At 49.0% G+C, this 19,401-nt stretch overlaps 1 protein-coding gene and 1 pseudogene across 1 annotated transcript; one reads left to right on the top strand and one right to left on the bottom strand.

Annotated features, from left to right (window-relative positions):
• Positions 1-10,514: 10,514 nt before the first annotated feature.
• LOC125511026 lies at positions 10,515-13,503 on the bottom strand (annotated as a pseudogene).
• A 126-nt stretch (positions 13,504-13,629) lies between these two features.
• LOC125511025 (60S ribosomal protein L7-2-like) lies at positions 13,630-15,989 on the top strand. Its single transcript, XM_048676308.1, has 7 exons — positions 13,630-13,788; positions 13,876-14,055; positions 14,659-14,756; positions 14,854-14,911; positions 15,025-15,104; positions 15,380-15,482; positions 15,587-15,989. The coding sequence occupies exons 2-7, from the start codon at positions 13,876-13,878 to the stop codon at positions 15,800-15,802; spliced, it is 735 nt and encodes a 244-aa protein (XP_048532265.1). The 5' UTR covers positions 13,630-13,788; the 3' UTR covers positions 15,803-15,989.
• Positions 15,990-19,401: the final 3,412 nt, after the last annotated feature.

Here is a 19,401-nt window from a genome sequence, read left to right as displayed (position 1 = left end):
TTTAAAAATATTCCAGAAAATTCATAAATGTTAATGAATTTAAAACTATTTCAGATAATGTTAATGAATTCAAAAATTCTCGGATTCATAAATATTAATGAATTATAAATATTCTCTGGTTCATAAATTTAAAGAATTTAAAAATATTTATGAATCTTTTTAATTTAACAAATTCTTGTATTCATATATAACAAATTCATATATGTTAACAAATTCTTGTATTCATATATGTTAATGAATTCTTGTATTTTATTTGTTATATCTCACCTTTTTAATTCTTGTATTTTATTCGTATATGTTAAAAAAATAAAAAATAAATTATTGTATTCATATATTTTAATTTTGTTATTCATATATAAAACAAAAAATATAACAAATTCTTGTATTCATATATGTTAATGAATTTAAAAATATTCTCTGATTCATAAATGTTAATGAATTTAATAATATTTCAGAAAATGTTAATGAATTAAAATATCTCACCTTTTTAATTTTTTTTGTTTTTTATTTGTTGTATTTTTTATTTCAAAATTTCAATTTTTTCATCCACCGGCTTTACTATATGGACATATTTAAACAAAATCTGAACATTTCTAAAACACTTTATAAACATTTAGATACACTTTTTATTTTTTATTTTATGTGTTTTCATGATTTTTTTTATTCTACAATTTTTCGATAATTGCATACCTTATTCTGTGCTATGTATATTTGATGCAATTTTTTTAAATATATTGTGAACATTTTTATGCATGGGTTGGAAAATTTTCAATTTTTCTCAAAATAAGCGTTCAATATTTAGCTAATTTTTTGAACAAACTTTGAAGACAAATTTAAACAAGACTCGAACAAACTAGATTGAACATAGAGATATTTTACATAGTCCATTCAACAATACCGAAACTAAATGAGTTTTTTCGAACCTAAACGATACATAGTTCATACTTAGAACATTTTAAAAAAAACTACTACTCCTCCTCGTCGCTAGCCAACACATCGATGACCTCCGCGCCGTCACCGCCGTCACCCCCGCCGTCGTCGTCATCGTCGTCGCTGACCTGGGCTAACCGCTCCCAGTCGATGACGTCGTCGTCCAACGACTCCGACACCTCCGCCTCCGCCTCCGCCTGCGGGACCACTGGCGGAATCGCCGCCGCCGCCTGGATCGCTGCCGCCTGCTCGGCGGCCTCCCTTGCAGCCGCCGCCGCCTCTGCAGCCGCCGCTGCAGCCGCCGACGCGCGCAGGGCGACGAGGTAACCCGGCGTATCGTCGGGATCGCCGTCCTCCCGAAGAACCAACTGCGCCGGCGACAGTTCCACCTCCGGCTGGGCGGGGGCATCGGCGGGCGCCGGCGCAGGTGGTGGAGGAGCCCGACGGCCGCGCGCTGCTGGACGGGGGCGCGGGACAAGAAGGCGGCGACGGTCGCCGATGAGGTCAGGCGTGACGCCGGACTCCGCCAGCCGGTACGCGCCGATGACGGCGGCGTAGTCTTTGCCGTCCCAGAACGCATGACGGCCGGCGATGTTGTTGCGGCCGCCGGTCCGCTTCTCCTCCGCGGTGGCGCCGGGCCCGCGCCTCGGGTAGCCGTCCTTGTCGAGTTTCCAGTCGTGCGGAAGACGGCAACCCGACGGCACGAGGATCCCGAACCGGTAAAGCTCCTCCGTCTCTGGCATGCTCAGGCTCGACGGCCACGCGTTGGGTCCGTCGTCGCCGCCGGTGCCGGAGCTGCTGCCGCCGTGGAACGACATGTCGCCGGCGGCCTTTTGGGAGGTGGAGACGGGAGAGGAGCGGTGTTTGCGGCGACGGGCGGGGAGGAGCGGTGTTTGCGGCGACGGGCGGACGGGGGTGAGATTTATAGGAAGACGGCGGGGCAGCGGGTGGACGGGTGGTTGGGCTATCAATTCGACGGCAGTCGAGGGCAGCGGCGCGGCAGACGGGGGACGGGGCGGCGGGGCGGCAGATGAGGGGACGGACGGGACGGGGCGGCGGGCCACAGTTCACGCGCCATGACGCGCTTTCACCGGGCGACGCGCGGTTTGACCACCGACGCGGTAAAAATAACGTACGTCACCACAGTAAAAAAAAGCGTACACGTACGTACGTCGACGGGCCGCGTGGGTACGTCGCGGGGGTGGGACTGGGGGAGGGGCAGGGGCAATGACCATCCTACCCTTTTTTAAGTTTTCAGATGAAGGGGTATAGAACGATCTGGACCGTTGATGTTTCCTGACGAAGAATGAAGGATATGGTGTCTGTGCACACGCAGCAGAATGAACCTTCAGAGGCGTCGGGACTGTTGAAAGGAAAGCTCACAAACGTCTATTTCCCAAAACATGCATGAAAATGGAGATTCGTATAGGATCCAAAGAGAGCGTCCAGTTTATTTTTGCCGCGCTCGTGAGCAAGACAAAAAAAAAATACATTATTACCAGCGTTCATTCACGTTCATGGCTGTGCTGTGCATGGGGCTTCTTCTCCCCGCCTGAGGCACGACACGGCGGCCGGTAGGGGTCCTTTTCGCCTTCATTTCGCGGCACCACACCACGAGCCATGAAGACGACGACGACGGATATACGGGAGATCACGCTCTTGTCTCTGCTTGGTCGTCCCGTCTCGTCGCTGGCTGCGACACCACACAAGAGTCGGCATCAGCATCTTAACTGAAAAAGGATCATTATTCATAGCCGATGCTAGTCAATTTCTTCAGTACTAGTAGTATCTTCTCTTCTCATCAGAGTGTGACAGCACAAGCTCAACTGCTTTGCGTTCTACTACTATCATCTTCTCGACGGGCCGAGCACCGATCGACCGCACAATCTTCTTTGTCGCTTTTGTTCCGGTTACATCGATCCTTAACTTTGATGGGGCAGTTAACTGAACATGGACGATGCATACTCCATTTGGTAATTTTGTTGCGTGCCCGTCAACCTCTGCCACAAGATGAGATGATACGGGACCCGTAACCAGTGCCCCGTTTCAATCACAAACAAGAGGAGAGGAATAAAATGGGCACGGCAAGGGTCAGCATCATCTGAAATTCATTCATGGGGAATCCGTGGTCCGTTCTCGCGCAACTTTTTTTTTTTTATAAAAGAAGGATGACTCCCAGCCTCTACATCTCGCGCAACTAGCAAAACATTAATAATTCAAGAAAACCATGGGAGTGTTTCAATTTCAATCCACTGATGAGGCGGGTACACGACCGAGCGGCATATCTAGCATTAAACACTGGGGCAGAGTCACCATCAGATGCTTGTACAGTTGCGTCCGGCACAAGGCGATGCATGTGCACTATGGAAAACTGAACTGAACTGAACTGAACTTTGTTGTTTGACAGCCAAAGCTGAAGACTAATACAGCGTGTTTTTGCGGTCGATCATGAGAGCTTGGCTGCATCGATGTCGCTCGATCGACTTTGCAGCCTCGTGGTTGAGTAGCTTGTGGATCGGGAGGAAATACCAAGCTAGCGACGATGCCAACATGATGCAGATTACTGCTGCAGTTCCAACCCACCAGGCAAAGTGAGGGACCCCCAGCAAAAGCTCAGCACACACTGCACAGCAAGGGAAATCAGAGAGAACAATTGGGATGAGAAACAATATTTAGTTTAGATGCTCAAATCAATATGCAGAAGGGCCATGCACTGATAACAGCTGACAATGTAAGGGAAAAAAACTAGATGCAGCTACTTTCATATAATCAAAAGTGTGAGCCAAACTATTTCAAAGGAAGCTCTGCACACTACCTGTTTCCATAAACTCCTTCATAATGGCAAAAAACATTTTTTTGTAATAAAAATTAAAAACTACTAAGAGATTATATGGATTAATTTTTTTTGTTTGCTCATTTAAGCTACTCCTAATTTACATGGCCTTGCAAAAATCAAGCTTACTTCTGTGTAAAAGTTCACTAGGAACCTACAACCTGTGTGCAGTACCACTGTGCAAGACCATGCTCCAGATATTTCAGATTGAGTACAGCTTCTTTACAAATATACAGCCACAGAAGCAAATTGGAACCAATGTGTAAATAAAAGCTTTAGAATCCAAGTACTAAAATAACAAGTAACTACAAAAGCATACTATAGTGACTCAGAAACCAGGGGTCAGAGGTGCAAGGCTGCTGCTGCAGGTAGGAGTAGCAGCTGATGCCTTCAGTAGAAGGAAAGGGTGGGCGCCAATGATCTTGCGGGTTGCTGGCTGAGGGCAAAAGCTGCCGAAGATGAATTGACGCTGCCCACTTTAAAAGCTCAGCTCCGAGGGTGCAGGTTTTTGGTTGCTGTAGTTGTCGTAGTGTGTTTCAGTTTTTGTATTGTCAGGTTATCTGATGGTTTGAGATACTTGGTCTGCAGATGCTAGAATTTTGGGTTCAGATACCCTGGAAGTAGTTGCTGTAGTTCTGTTCCTGTTTTAAATTTTGATCTGCAGCCGAAATGCTAATCAATTTATTCGGTAATTCTTCTCATGAGAGTGTGACAGCACAAGCCCAACTGCTTTTGGTTCTATCATCTTCTCGACCGATCGACCACACAATCTTCTTTGTCGCTTTTGTTCCAGTTACAGCCTTAATTTTGATAAGGCAGTTAACTGAACATGGATGATGCATATCCATTGAGTTATTTTGTTGCGTGCCCGTCAACCCACGCCGTGTTAATAAGAGTGAATTCTGGTTTTTACCCTCTATTTTGATGTTTTTGACACTAATTATTCTATTTAGCAGGATTTCATCCATTTTACCCCATTTAGCAAAAGTTTTGCCACAATTTACCCATTTTAAAATTTTGCGAGCATTCTGATGAGCAGGTCCCAATTGTTAGGTCCATCTAGCATGCCCTATCAACAGTTTTTACCTACCTATTTTTCTCCACGTTGAACCAGTCCTCGCAGCTTCGCTCGACTGGGCTGGCCTGATATGATCGCCAGAGCAGGTCGCTCGCGTCCAACGCACAAGGCGTAAGTTGGGCCGCACCACTCTGGCCTCCAATATTCATAGCACACATTGTTCGCCTTCCTTCGAATCACACACACGCTGCAAACAAAGAAAAAAAAGGATTTCAACAATATTCAAAATGGTGAAAAAACTTTAAATCAATGTACGTCAGTTATAGATGGGTGATATGTATACACGTGATCTTCTAATAAGCATTTTAATTCTGTCTGAATCAAACGCCTCACCGGCCAATGCATGAGTCAGGAAAACTTAATAATACACATATGATGGAGATGGTCAAAATCATGTGGAATGGGGTACGACGTGAGGGCTTGCTTGTTCACCAACCTCGCTGATTTGTTGGACGAGCGGCCCCCATAGATCTGCAACCGAGCACAACCTGATGGGGGCATGTACATGGACGCGCCCACGCCGACGTCGGCGAGCTTGATGGAGCCGGATTACATGGGGTCATTTCTTGCCTTGATGTCGCGCCCAGACGTCGGCGAGATTGACGGAGCCGGATTCCACGGGGTCATTTCTTGCCTTGATGTCACGACCATATATAACGCCGCTCGAGGAGGTATGAAATCACGCCACTGCCGTTGCCTGACAATCCCTAACCATAAGTTCGAGCGAGCCTGACGGGTACGTGTGGGCAGAAGTCTGGACGGGCGATGCAATCTATTAGGCGTGAGTAAGGAGCGTGGTCGACTCAGGCATTATGCGTTGGACGAGACGCAAGTGACCTCCATCGGGCCGGTCCGGTCGGGAGAAGCCGTGAGGACTGGTTCACGAGAGAGAAAAATAAGCAGGAAAAAACCATCGATGTGGCATGCCAGCTAGACTTCACAATTGGGACCTGTCTGCCAGAACACTGATGAAATTTTAAATAGGATAAATCGTGGTAGAACTTTTATTAAATGGGTAAAATGGATGAAATTTCGCTAAATGGGGTAAGTAGTGTCAAAAATGTCAAAATAGGGGGTAAAAACCGAAATTCACTCTAATGTTAACTAGTACTATACTACTGAGTCTGAGTGACCACTGCCAAAAGTTGGGATGATACTAGGGGACCTGTAATGACTGTCCTGTTTCAATCACAAACAACAGGAGAGGAATAAAATGGGCACGGGAAGAGTTGGCATCTGAAATTCATGGGGAAACCGTGGTCCGTTCTCGCGCAACTGCCAAAACATTCAATAAAACCGTAGTATTTCAACTTGAACTCTACTAGCATTCATGAGGCAACCGTACACGATCGACCGGCATATCTAGCATTGAACTCCAGCTAGCTGGGGCGCCGTCGCCATCAGACGCTTGCACAACTGCGTGTGATGCAAGGCAGGAAGGAAGGAGAGAAGAAACATCACGCTAGTTCATTTGTACACCAAGCCTGCTATGCAAAACTCAACTGAACTGAACTGAACTTTGTTGTTTGACAGCCGAAACTGAAGATTAATACAGCGTGTTCCTGTCGATCACGAGAGCTTGCTGCCTTGTAGTTGAGTAGCTTGTGGATCGGGAGGAAATGCGGTGCCAATGAGACTACTGCTGCAATTCCAACCCACCAGGCAAAGTGAGGGGTCGCCAACAAAAGTTCATCACACACTGCAGAGCATTGGAAATCAGAAAGGAGAATTTGGATGAGAAGCGCTATTCAGGTGCTCAAAGCAACACATAAAATAAAAGGGCCTGGTGATGGTTACCAGAGGCAAATGGAAGGGAAAACTAGATGCAACTAATTTCACATAATCAAAAGTGCCAATCGAACTATCGCAAAAGTCCTAATCGAACTATTGGTTTCCATGAATTCCTTCATAATGGCAATGACAACCACTTAATTTGTACTCCATATGCAACCATCGGTGCAGCAGACAGGGTTGCGCCTACTGATTGATGCTAACCAGATGGTCTTGGAGTAACTACTCTTCCCTTTACCGCTTTGCAGATATGATAGCTCGGTACTTAGTTATTGGTGCCTGTGTGTACATTGTGCTTGCTGATTTAAGCTTAATTCACATTTCCTTGGAAAAACCAAGCTTACTTGTGTGTAAAAGTTCACTAGGAACCTACAACTTTTTTTTTGAGGGCTACTAGGAACCTACAACTAATGTCCTACTTTGTGGAACGGTGGAACCGTATCCGACATGTGGTCCATAACTTTTGTGTTACCAGTTTCAGAAATGAAATTGGGGGAAACCCTGAATTCGAAAAAAAAAAAAACCACGGATCCGTACTAGGCCAACTTTCTCAAGATCACTTTTAATTTTTGATCTACAGCCCAAATGTTAATCAATTTATTTAGTATCTTCTCAGCACAAGCCCAACTGCTTTTGGTTCTATCATCTTCTCGACCGATCGACCACACAATCTTCTTGTCGCTTTTGTTCCAGTTACAGCCTTAATTTTTATGGGGCAGTTAACTGAACATGGATGATGCATATCCATTGAGTTATTTTGTTGCGTGCCCGTCAACCCATGCAGTGTTAATGTTAACTACTAATATATACTCCCTCCGTTCCAAATTACTCGTCGTGGTTTTAGTTCAACTAAAACCACGACGAGTAATTTGGAACGAAACCACGACGAGTAATTTGGAACGGAGGGAGTACTACTGAGTGACCACTGCCAAAAGGATACTATGGGACCTGTAATGAGTGTCCTGTTTCAATCACAAACAACAGGAGAGGAATAAAATGGGCACGGGAAGAGTCGGCATCTGAAATTCATTCATGGGGAATCTGTGGTCTGTTCTCGCGCAACTGGCAAAACATTCAATAAAACCATGGGAGCGTTTCGATTTCAATTCATTCATGAGGCGACCGTACACGATCGAGCACCGTCGCCATCAGACGCTTGCATCGATGTTGCTCGACTTTGTAGCTTCGTAGTTGCTTCTCGGGCGGGAGGAAATACGGCGAAGGCGATGCCAACACGATGCAGACTACTGCTGCAATTCCAACCCACCAGGCAAAGTGAGGGATCCCCAGCAAAAGTTCATCAGACACTGCAGTGCAAAGGGAAATCATAGAAAACAATATGGATGAGAACCACTATTTAGGTGCTCAAAGCAGTATACTGCATACAGAAGGGCTGGGCAGTGACAGCTATACTGTAAAAAAAGGACAGACCCAGTGCCAGAAAATCCCACACCAGGTTGGGTCCGTGAAAGGATTATACGAGGCAAGCCTAACCCCTGCACAATGCAATGCAGAAGGCCGCGTCGAACCCATAACCTCTTGGCACAAAGTGACAGCTAAAGTGTGAATCAAACTATTTCAAAGGAAGCTCTGCGCACTATCTGTTTTTATAAATTCCTTCATAATGGCAACGACAACCACTTAATTTGTACTCCCTTCGTTCCAAGTTAGTACAAAGTTGGATCATCTATTTTGGAACGGAGGTAGTAGTAACAAACAGCGACTAAGTGACCCTATATGCAACCATCGGCGTAGCAGACAGGGTTGCACCTACTTATCGATGCTAATCCGATGGTTTGGATTAGCTACGCTTCCCTTTACTGCTTTGCTGATATGATAGTTCACTGCTATAGTTATTGATGCCTGTGTACACTGTAGAGTAAAACCACCGTGCTTACTCATTTATGCTAATTAACATGTCCTCAGAAAAACCAAGCTTAGAGCAACTCTAGCAGACCCCGTATATCTCGCGAACCCGCAAAATTCCGCCAAGTATACGGGCTCGGCCCAATTTTCTGGCCAGAACAGAGCCCGTATACTTGTCCACCCCGTACAAAAAAATTACCGCAGCCCGCAAACCGCCCCCCCTCCCGAAGCAGTATATCTATGGGTTTGCGGGGCAGATACGGGTCGAAACCCTATCCCCCCGCCACCGCGTTTCGCCGCAATTCCCCACTCCCTCCCTCGCATTTCTCGCCGCCGGTGAGCCCGCTTCCGCCTCCAGTCGCCATGTGGGGCCGTATGTGGAGCTCCGGCCGCAGCTCCGGCGGGGGCGGTGACCCCGAGCGCGAGCGGTGTGTCCGCGCGAGGAAGCGCGCGGCCAAGAAGTGAACCAACCAAGGCCTTGAGCCGCCGGCGTCGCTCCTCCGCCGCGAGACGGAGGAGTAAGACCGCCGGCACGGGCTCCTTCGGTCGCTCTCCTCGGCCGCGGGCTCTTCCTCCGCCGCGAGGGGCCGTTTCGGCACGGCGCTTCTCCCCGTGAAGAGGGAGTGGTCGGAGGAGCCGGAGGAGATCGAGCTCGTCGCCGTCAAGCAGGAGCCGGAGGAGATCAAGCGTCGAGGCGTCGTCAGGCCCGAAGATTTTGTGGCTGATGTCGACGCGGTCGCGGCCGCCATTGCTGAACGGAGCTTGCGCGAGGAGGCGGAGCGCTGGCGCCACGACGAGGAGCTCGAAGACCTCATCCTCAAGCAGGCGGTCGCGGCCAACCTTGACGCGAAGGACAAGTACGACGAGTGGCGCCGCATCCGCGAGGAGCAGAGGTAGAAGTTCATCGACCTCGTCAGCTCCGACGAGGAGGACTGAGCTCCTCCACCGCGTCGTCCTCGACCGCGAGCTCGTCCATTTTGGTACATCGACCTCGGCCTCGCCGCCGTGAGATCCCCCACCCCCTCTAGTAGTAGAAGAAGAATGTAGATTGTATAATCTTGTAGTATATGATGAACTAGTGTATGATCATGTAGTATGTGAAGAACTAGTGTGGTTGCAATTTCTCCCGTGAAAGTTTTTTTTAAATTATACAGTTTCATATACGGGGTCTACTCTGCCGCGCACGATTTCGACCAGCAAAACAGTTTGACGTCGAACTGTGTCAAACTGTAAACGCCATATGCGGGTCGGCTTTTTACAGGGTCTGCCAGAGTTGCCCTTACTTGTATGTAAAAGTTCACCAGAAACCTACAAATAATGTCTGTGTATAGTACCACTGTCATTGTGCAAGAACATGCTTCAGATATTTTAGATTGAGTAGAGCTTCTTTACAAATACAGACACTAAAGCAAAATGGAACCAATGTGTAAAAAAAAGCATTAGTATCACAAGTGCTTAATAGTTCAGCTCTGAGGGTGCAAGTTTGCGGCTGCTGTAGTTTTTGTAGTGGGTTTCAGTTTCTGTATCATCAGGTTATCTGATGGTTGGGGATACAGAAACTGAAACACACTATTTCAGATGCTAGAATTTTGGGTTCAGATGCCCTACTAGGCCAACTCTCACTTTTAAATTTTGATCTACCGCTGATGCTAATCAATTTATTCAGTAACTTCTCAGGAGAATGTGACAGCACAAGCGCAACTGCTTTATGTCAAGCATCTTTTCGACGGGTAGAGAACTGATCGACCACACGATCTTCTTGTCGCTTTTGTTCCAGCTACAGCCTTAATTTTGATGTGGCAGTTAACTGAACATGGATGATGCAGATCCATTTGGTTATCTTGATGCGTGCCCATCAATCCGCACAGTGTGAACTACTACTGACCTCCGCCACAAGTTGAGGTGATACGAGACCCGTAACCAGTGCCGCGTTTCAATCACAACAGAATGAAATGGGCACAGGAAGAGTCAGCATCTGAAATTCATGGGGAACCTGTGGTCCATTTTCTGGAGTGGTGCAACCAGCAAAACATTCATTCAATAAAACCATAGTATTTCAATTAATTCATGAGGCAACCGTACAGGACTGAACGACGTATCTAGCATTAAACACTAGGGCAACAACCATCAGATGCTTGTACAACTGCGTCTGGTGCAGGGCAAAAAGGAAGGGAAGAAGAAAGAAGACAATACATGTGCACTAGCCTGCTACCTACTATGCAAAACTAAACTGAGCCGAACTTTCTAGTATGACAGACAAAGCTGAAGATTCATACAGCGTGTTCCGGGCGATCACGATAGCTTGGCTGCATCGGCGTCGGTCGACTTTGCAGTTTCGTAGTTAAGTAGCTTGTGGATCGGGAGGAAATACGGTGCTAGTGATGCCAACACAAGGCAAATCACTGCTGCAATTCCAACCCACCAGGCAAAGCAAGGGATCCCCAGCAAAAGTTCATCACACACTGCAGAACAACGGAAATTAAAAAGAGCAATTTGGATGAGAAACGCTATTTAGGTGACTCAAAGCAGTACATCAAAGGACCAGGCAATGACAACCAGAGCCAGTGAAAGGGAAAACTAGATGCAACTAATTCCACATAATCAAAATCGTGAATCAAACTATTTCAAAGCAAGCTCTGTGCGCTATCTATTTCTGTAAATTACTTCATATGGCGCTGGAAACCTATTAAAGTGTAACAAAAATTAACGACTAGGTGCCTATATCAACCATTGGTGCACCAGACAGGGTTGTGCCTACTAATTGTTGCCAATTACATGGTCTTGGAATAACCAAGCTTCACTTTCCTGCTTTGTGGATATGAAAGCTCACTACCTATAGTTATTGATGCCTGTGTGTACACTGTACAGTACTGCTGTGCCTACTCGTTTATGCTAATTCACATGGCCTTGGAAAAAACAAGCTTGTATGAAAAGGTTCACTAGGAACCAACAACTAATTAACATGCTTCAGATATTTTAGATGAGTATGACTTCTTTAGAAATACAGCCACAGAAGCAAAATGGAACCAACGTGTAAACAGCTTCAGATTCCAAGTACTAAACAGACAAGTAACTACAAAAATATCATAACTCAGAAAACCAAGGATCTCTAACAGGCCATCTTTTTCACCCCAACTTTTGAATTACGATCTACAGCCAATGAATATCATTCTCCAATTGAGCTGTCATCTTTCTTACAGCAAAAAGGGACAACATTAGCTATTGCCTAAATGAAGCAGATTTTTGTACAATTGTACTAATGCAATTCAGATGTAATAATATTCATCTAGTCAGGTAGTGCCAATGGGAACAAAATTTCTTATATTTATGACAGGAGGACACAACAGAATGCTTTGCTCTTAAATGGGAACAGCAGACATTCATACTAAACTGAACTTACTAGAACAGCGCACAGTTCACAACAGAATGCTTTGCTCTTAAATAGGAACAGCAGACATTCATACTAAACTGAACTTACTAGAACCGCGCACAGTTCACAACAGAATGCTTTGCTATAAATGGGAACAGCAGACATTCATACTAAACTGAACTTACTAGAACAGCGCACAGTTCACAACAGAATTCTTCGCTCTTAAATGGGAACAACAGACATTCATACTAAACTGAACTTACCAGAACAGCGCACAGTTCACAACAGAATTCTTCGCTCTTAAATGGGAACAACAGACATTCATACTAAACTGAACTTACTAGAACAGCATGCAGTTCGTTGTCATGCAATGTGCATAATGACATATATATTGCATACAAAGAGAGAGTGAATAGTGAAAACAAAATTGAGGATCTGCTAGTATGTTTAGCCTGTTAGGTTAGTAAATAACGTTCTAGTTTTCCTTGAAATGTTTACTTTAGGTAGGTGGCTTATGTTGATATCGTCTAAAAGTTCTGGCCGCAGATCATCTCCATTTTAATACAATTTATCACACAAATCAGCATTTTAGGCTTACTTGTACATATTAGTGACTTATATTTCGTTGTATGGAAGAATGTTCTACAAATTTCAAGACCTTTACCTGTTAGATAAACGGGGAAATGATATCAAGCACTGATCAGTGAGCAACCAAGGTTTCAAATACTACATGATGATGCTCAAAGCAATGATTGATTTTATGGCATGGCACAAAATGAACAAACTACAAACAGACACTAGAAGCAGTCTATCGGCTATTGGCTAATCAAGGAAAATTGAAATGTAAAGAGACAGCAATTACGAGCTAGCATACCAATGTTGAACAGGGCAAGCTCTCTCTCCGATACATTTGGCTTCGCAACCACACCCTCAGGCTCCACCGTGACAAGAACATAAACCTATATTTCAATCACAAACAGCCATTATAAATCATCTCATCAAAGGGCACGCCACTCTGATTCTGCAGCCAAGCAACAATTCTAGCTAATAATTCACTGAACACCAACCGGCTTGGTGCTCTCAGCCTGGAAAATGATCTTCTCCGTGTTGAGCAGCCTCCTGTTCTTACTCCCCTGGTCCTCCACAGCATCAGGATCGCTCACGAGCCGAATCGAAAAGCTGGACGGTATCTGCAAACCACAAGCAGCGCCTTCAAGCACAAGAAGATGCAATGGGTTTACTGGCGAAACAAATGGTCTTTGTCTTTTGACAGCCAGGGTGAGAATGAGATCGTACGGAGGCCGGGTAGGAGATCTTGACTTCGTACCACGCGGGCGGCAGCAGCCCGGCGAGCCTGTAGACCCTCCGGCCGTGGCGGAGCGGCATCGTCTCGCCCACCAGCTCATCGCCGACGCTGAGGGCCCTCGCCGACTCCTTCGCCTCCAGGCTGCTGCGGGGGCAACGCACGGCGGAGCTGTTGGCGAACAGTACCAGAAAGAGGCGCGGACGGAGACAGAGAGAGAGGGGCGCACCTGCGCGCGGAGGAGAGCAGGAGGAGGACGATCAGGAGGACACGCGGCGGCGGCATGGCGAGGAGAGCGGATGCGGCGGCGATGGCATCCGCGCGGGCTCCCTCCGGCGACGGCGAAGCAGTTGCGAATGCCTCCGTGAGAGGTTACATGGGCCTACACGGTACGCATGGTGTGGGCCAATAGCGAGCCGGACGGCCCAACAGAATATGGGCCTTATGGGCCATTTTGCTGGCCGGGTTAGCCCATCCAGACGACCCCCTTCCGAAACCCTAGCCCCCAAACCCCAACTACATAAGCCACTCCCTCCGCCCGCCGCCGCCTCCTCTAGCCTCCAGCTCTCTCTCCCTCTCTCTCGCCTCCTCCCTCCCCCTGCAGGAAGCTCGTCGAGGTAAGCGCACGCCCTCCCATAGCGCCAGGGCATTTGCTCCCGCTCCTCTGCCGGATCTGACCCTGGGGTTTGGTTTTGCGGCCGCAGATGTCGTCCGAGGCGGCGAAGGTGGTGGTGCCGGAGTCGGTGCTCCTCAAGAGGAAGCGGGAGGAGCTCTGGGCCGCCGAGAAGAAGACCAAGGCCGTCGAGGAGAAGAAGAAATCCAGCGAGAACGTCAAGGTCATCTACGCCCGCGCCAAGCAGTACGCCGAGGAGTACGATGCCCAGGTCAGATCGCTGCTCCCGCCCGATCCCTCGCCCCTTAGCGGTCGCTTGCTCGTGCGTTCGTGGTTAGATTTAAGCGTTCGAGGATGCGTTACGTTGGATCTGTGACTGGGTCATTTGTATGCGGTGACTCCTGTTCGTACTCGATGCGATTTCTGCTAATAATAGGTAGGCATACACATGCATAGATGTAAATACTCGTTCACGGTGATGCCGCAGTGACCTAGAGATGCCCTTCGGTTCTTAGCTGTATTAATTCTTTGCATGTTGTTGTATGTCCATGTCCCATGCCATTGTGTGTGTGTGTATATATAATGACCTAGGCCAGATTTGCATGGTGTTGCAGCAAAATGAAATCAAACCTGAACCATTTAAGGTGATTTAGGTGCTGTATTTTAGTGTGTCGACTATAACTGTTCGGTGTAAATTGCTGCAATCTTTGTTCAAATTTGACGCCCAGCTTAGTGTCATTGAAATGTTTCCTTCTGCTTGATTTGACGCCCATCTGGTATCTTTGAAATGTTTCCTTCTTCTTGAAGGAACCATTAGCTCTGCTTCTAATAGCTTAACTTTGGGAAATATACTTAATGCTGGTTTTGTTTGCAGGACAAGGAGTTGGTTCAGCTTAAGCGTGAGGCCCGGATGAAGGGTGGGTTCTATGTCAGTCCTGAGGCTAAGCTGCTGTTTGTTGTCAGAATCAGAGGGTAACTCACACCACCTTGCCACTGTTTGTCTTGATGTGTATGTTGTGTTCATTTCTGGCTTAAGTTAATGCTAATTTTGTCAAATGTCTGGCTGCAGTATCAATGCCATGCACCCAAAGACCAAGAAGATCTTGCAGCTGTTGCGTTTGAGACAGGTGGGTTGGACAATTTGTTGGTTGTGTCAAGTTTGAACTTGATTCATGCGTCCATACCTTGTTTGAAATGATTTTTTACTTGTGTTTGTTGTGCCAATTCTTTGATTGTGCAGATATTCAATGGAGTGTTCCTGAAGGTTAACAAGGCCACCATCAACATGCTCCGCAGGGTCGAGCCATATGTTGCATATGGGTATGTTACAAGTGTGCATTTTTTATCTGTTGGTACATGATACATGCCTTCAACATTGAATGACTGAATTGCTGTTTGTTAGAACCTTGCTAGATTTGTTTTTTCCTATTGCGAGCCTGGAAGTTTCACACAGTTAGCAGAGTAGTCTCACACTAAATACTCTTTCTGAATCAACCCCTGCATTTAATTCTACAACCTGATGTCAACTAGTCAAAGACACAAGAGTCTTTGATGTTCGGTTTGTATCTAAATGGATCGAATCATTATACTTGTAGGTACCCGAACCTGAAGAGCGTGAGGGAGTTGATCTACAAAAGAGGTTATGGCAAGCTCAACAAGCAAAGGATTCCTTTGACCAACAACAAGGTCATCGAGGAGGTGAGCAGTCAGATTCCTCAACATATGGCCCTTAATTTATTTCCAAATGCATTTTGACCATTTTCCTCTGGGTTGATTCTGACCATTTTGTTGTCTACTATCAGGGTCTTGGAAAGCACAACATCATCTGCATTGAGGACCTTGTGCATGAGATCTTGACCGTCGGTCCTCACTTCAAGGAGGCCAACAACTTCCTGTGGCCCTTCAAGCTGAAGGCGCCGCTGGGAGGCCTCAAGAAGAAGAGGAACCACTACGTTGAGGGTGGCGATGCCGGCAACCGCGAGAACTACATCAACCAGCTCGTCAGGAGGATGAACTAGGTTGATCATCGATGATCTCTTGTATTCGGAAGATGTTTTGTTTGTTAAGCCTGCTTTACATTAGGAAGTGGATGGTGGATGCAGTTTTGATATTTCGGAACCATGATATGCATGTTTGGAAGAATCTGACTCTGTATGTGGAGGTTTTGAGACCGTGTTTAATGCCTCCTGCTATGTGCCTCGAATACGTTTCTCGTTGCTGTCTACCTAGTATGTGGGGCTTTGTAATTTTTACTTCGAACTTGCTGGTTCTGCGTAAATTTTTCTGTTGTTTAGAGCAACTCCAAAGGGGTGACACAGCGACCCATTTCTATTTAGTATCCAAATTTGAGCCACATTTAGGTCGTGGGCGGACACAAAACGGATGCTTTCTCTGGCTCTCTTGTCTGTGTGCGTCCTGGCCTGGCCTGCTTGTCATCCACCCATCCCCTCTACTTTTATTAGCTGGCCCACCCCACCGCTCGATGCGCCTCTGCTCCTTGTCTCGCCGCTCACCCTTGCTGCGTCGAGCCGTGTCGTGCCGCTCTCCCGGCGCTCGCCACTGGTCGGGCGCCCTGCCGACGCTGCTGGTCGTGCGCTCGGCCGCGGGCTGAATCTGGGCGGAGGTGAGCGTCACGTCCCTCCTCCACTGCTCGCCGCTCCCCGATCTGGCGCGAGGGTCCGGTGCTGAAGAAGCGAGCGAGGCGGCTCCGCGACTGCACAGAGTGGACGCCGGCCTTGTCTCCCACGCGTGCCCGGTCCGACCTCGTCCCCTGCACCGCTGCTGGTCGCCCCCATCTCCACCGTCCCCGCACCACCCTGCCTCTCCTGGTCGCGCGTCTCGCCACGCCTGACAGCGCCTGGCCTCGCCCCGCCGTGCCCTCGCGCTCGCCGCGCCATGCTCGTGGCGCTCGTCGTGCCACCCCCGCCGTGGGGTTCGAGCTCCCCCATCAGCACCTCCCCCTCCCCCGCGCTGCGAGCTCCCCTGCCCTGCCGTTGGACGCACACGCAGACCCAAATAAAAAAGCGAACATGGACGCGCGGACAGGCGACCCATACGAATAAAAAATGGACAAAATCGGTGTCTGTTTGGATCACCTTATTAGAGTTGCTCTTATGCTAACATATATTTCGGGTTCGGCTTGCATTCGGCTGGAAATTCCGACTAAACAAACATTGCAGCCGGACTTCAGAAAGGAAAATGAGAGAGCAGCACATTCCCACACATTAACGATGACTGACCAACCATACGCTGAATGCATTTGGAATAGCCAAGGAGAAATTGATGAAGCATGTTCTGCCCTGGCAACAGTACATGTAAAGGTTATGGAGAACATATATTATGCACCGTCGAGCGGACTCCTCATCCCCACTCAAATCCTCTTAAGAGCGAGTATGGTTCGTCCTCTAGTTGTAATCCACTCAAATCCTCTTATCGAAAAAGGCTTTCATCCCGTTTTATATATAAAGCATAGACCAACAGTGTCGAGTACAACCGCACGTACCCACCACAAACGCACACACACCCAAGACTAAACCTGGCAATGGTTATATAACTGAACTAAACCTAAACCATAACCAATCAATGTGGAGTGTGAACCAGAACTAAACCACACCTCAAATCGTCGCGCAGAACCAAAACCAAACCAAACCTTATGCTCTGTCCACCTCAACCAAAACCAAACCACTCTTTGATCTATGGGCTTAACCCGGTTCTTAGTTTTGGGTTGAAACCAAATCAGTCAGCTGTATCGGCAAAGCTAACCGGCAAGCAAGCTAGCTAGCAACGTAATTGATCTACAATAGCAGCTCAGTACGACGTGTGCCCAGCCGCGTCGCCTCGCATAGCGTATGTACGTCTTTGTCCAGCTGCGGCGCGTCGCGTGCGTAACTCTAGTCCGAGAACCGGTTCTGAACCACGATTCGCAGCTGTCAGCGACCAAACCATTTAGGCCCACACCCAGCCATACCCAACTGGTTTTGATGCAAACCCAAACCAAACCAAACTTGTAACAGTCTGGGCCCATCACAACCTGAACCAATCAAGCCCAGGGCAAAAAACCAAACCATTGGCCCCGGTTAAACAATAACTATTCTCAGATTTACCCAAGACAGGATATATAGGCGCTGAGCGCAGCAACACACTCCCTAGCACTACACGAGCCGCCGGGAGTTTCAACCGTGTACACCGCGAAGAAGTGAAGCCGCATATGACGAACCGTGGGCTCCAAGACGGCGCCTTCAGGAAGGATACGACACCAGAGCGCCGCCATCGCCTGATCCGAGGATCAGAGTTTCCCCTGGAGCAACACGATGGGCAGTGATAGCCGCGACGATGCCTTCAAGAAGGAAGCGATCTTCGCCGTCGCCAGTCCGTCCGAAGATAGAGAGGTTTTCACCCCGGCCAACACACACTGCCACCTAACGCCACATCCCGGCTACCATGGCGCCTACACGGCCATGGCAGCCAGGCAACACCGAGGCACGAGCTCTGTCCATGAGCACCGCGCCACCACCACCAGGGCCGCTGCCCCGAAATCCAAGACCTTGACACCAAGTCCTCCGAGCCCCACAGATACCCCAACCACAGAGACGGGCGAAAAGGCTCCGGCTTTCGCACCCTTGGCCGGTCCCAGCGCCGAGACCCAATAGGCCGGCGACAAGCCTCCATCGAGCCGTCCTGCGACACCGGGCGCGAGACGAGCGCAGTCCTGTCGCCAGGCGCGAGACGGGCCAGTCCTGTTGCCGGGCGAGAGACGAGCGCAGTCCTGCTGCCGGGCGCGAGACCGGCCGGTCCTGCTGCCGGGCGCGAAACCAGCTCAGTCCTACGGCACCGGGTGCGAGACGGTCGATGGACAACAGCCCGGAGAAGGCCAGCCCACCGGCGAGAGAAGCGAACGGACGCCGAGGAGAGGAGTCGAAGGCCGATACAGGCAGCCTACAGACGAGCCGCCGCCAGAACAATCTGGCCGCCGCCGCAATCAACCTGCCACCACCACGGCAGCCGCCGGGCACGCACCCGCGCAACCACCGCCACTGCGCCGCCACCCCGACCAGCCGAGGGGGCCTCGGTCAGGGCCGCCACCCGCAGCCCTAGCCGCCGTGGCCCACGTCACCGAAAGGCCAGATCCGAAAGAGCCGCCGCGGCCGCCGTCTCCAACCTCCGGCCCGCACCACCACCACCAACTGCCGCGGTGCCACCATCACCTGCCGCGGTCACGGCAGAGGTGGCCACCGACAGCCCGTGCCGCCATGAGCCAGATCTGGCCGCGCTGGAGTCGCCGCTGTCTCGGGCACATGCGCCATCCGCCTAGCCGCCCGCCGTGGGGGGAGGCAGGGACGGCAGGGCGCCACCCCAGCCCGCCGCGCCGCCATGGAGCCCAGCTGCAGCTCCACGACGCGGCCCGGGACGCCGGCCCGCGCCAGCACCGCCCGAGTAGGGAGACAAAGGGGCCCCGCCGCCGCCGGCAACAGCAGGGCTTCGCGCGGCTGCGCCCCTGGGCGGCGGCGAGGAAGGAGGAGTGGGGAGGAGGGAGCGGCGGCGAGGGTTGGGGTTGGCCTCCGGGCCGCCTCGCGGGAGACGACGCGGAGGGAGGGGACCAACTCTATACCTTATGAGT

The sequence above is a fragment of the Triticum urartu genome, chromosome 5, assembly GCF_003073215.2.
Source record: "Triticum urartu cultivar G1812 chromosome 5, Tu2.1, whole genome shotgun sequence".
Taxonomy (NCBI): domain Eukaryota; kingdom Viridiplantae; phylum Streptophyta; class Magnoliopsida; order Poales; family Poaceae; genus Triticum; species Triticum urartu.
This window is presented reverse-complemented; position numbering and strand designations above follow the sequence as displayed.

Bases quoted from the DNA above. Each gene is read 5' to 3' on its own strand.
- LOC125511025 (XM_048676308.1), top strand. From the start codon at position 13,876: ATGTCGTCCGAGGCGGCGAAGGTGGTGGTGCCGGAGTCGGTGCTCCTC. The intron at 14,757-14,853 runs GTAACTCACACC...GTCTGGCTGCAG, and splicing joins TTTGTTGTCAGAATCAGAGG to TATCAATGCCATGCACCCAA. The intron at 15,105-15,379 runs GTATGTTACAAG...TTATACTTGTAG, and splicing joins GAGCCATATGTTGCATATGG to GTACCCGAACCTGAAGAGCG.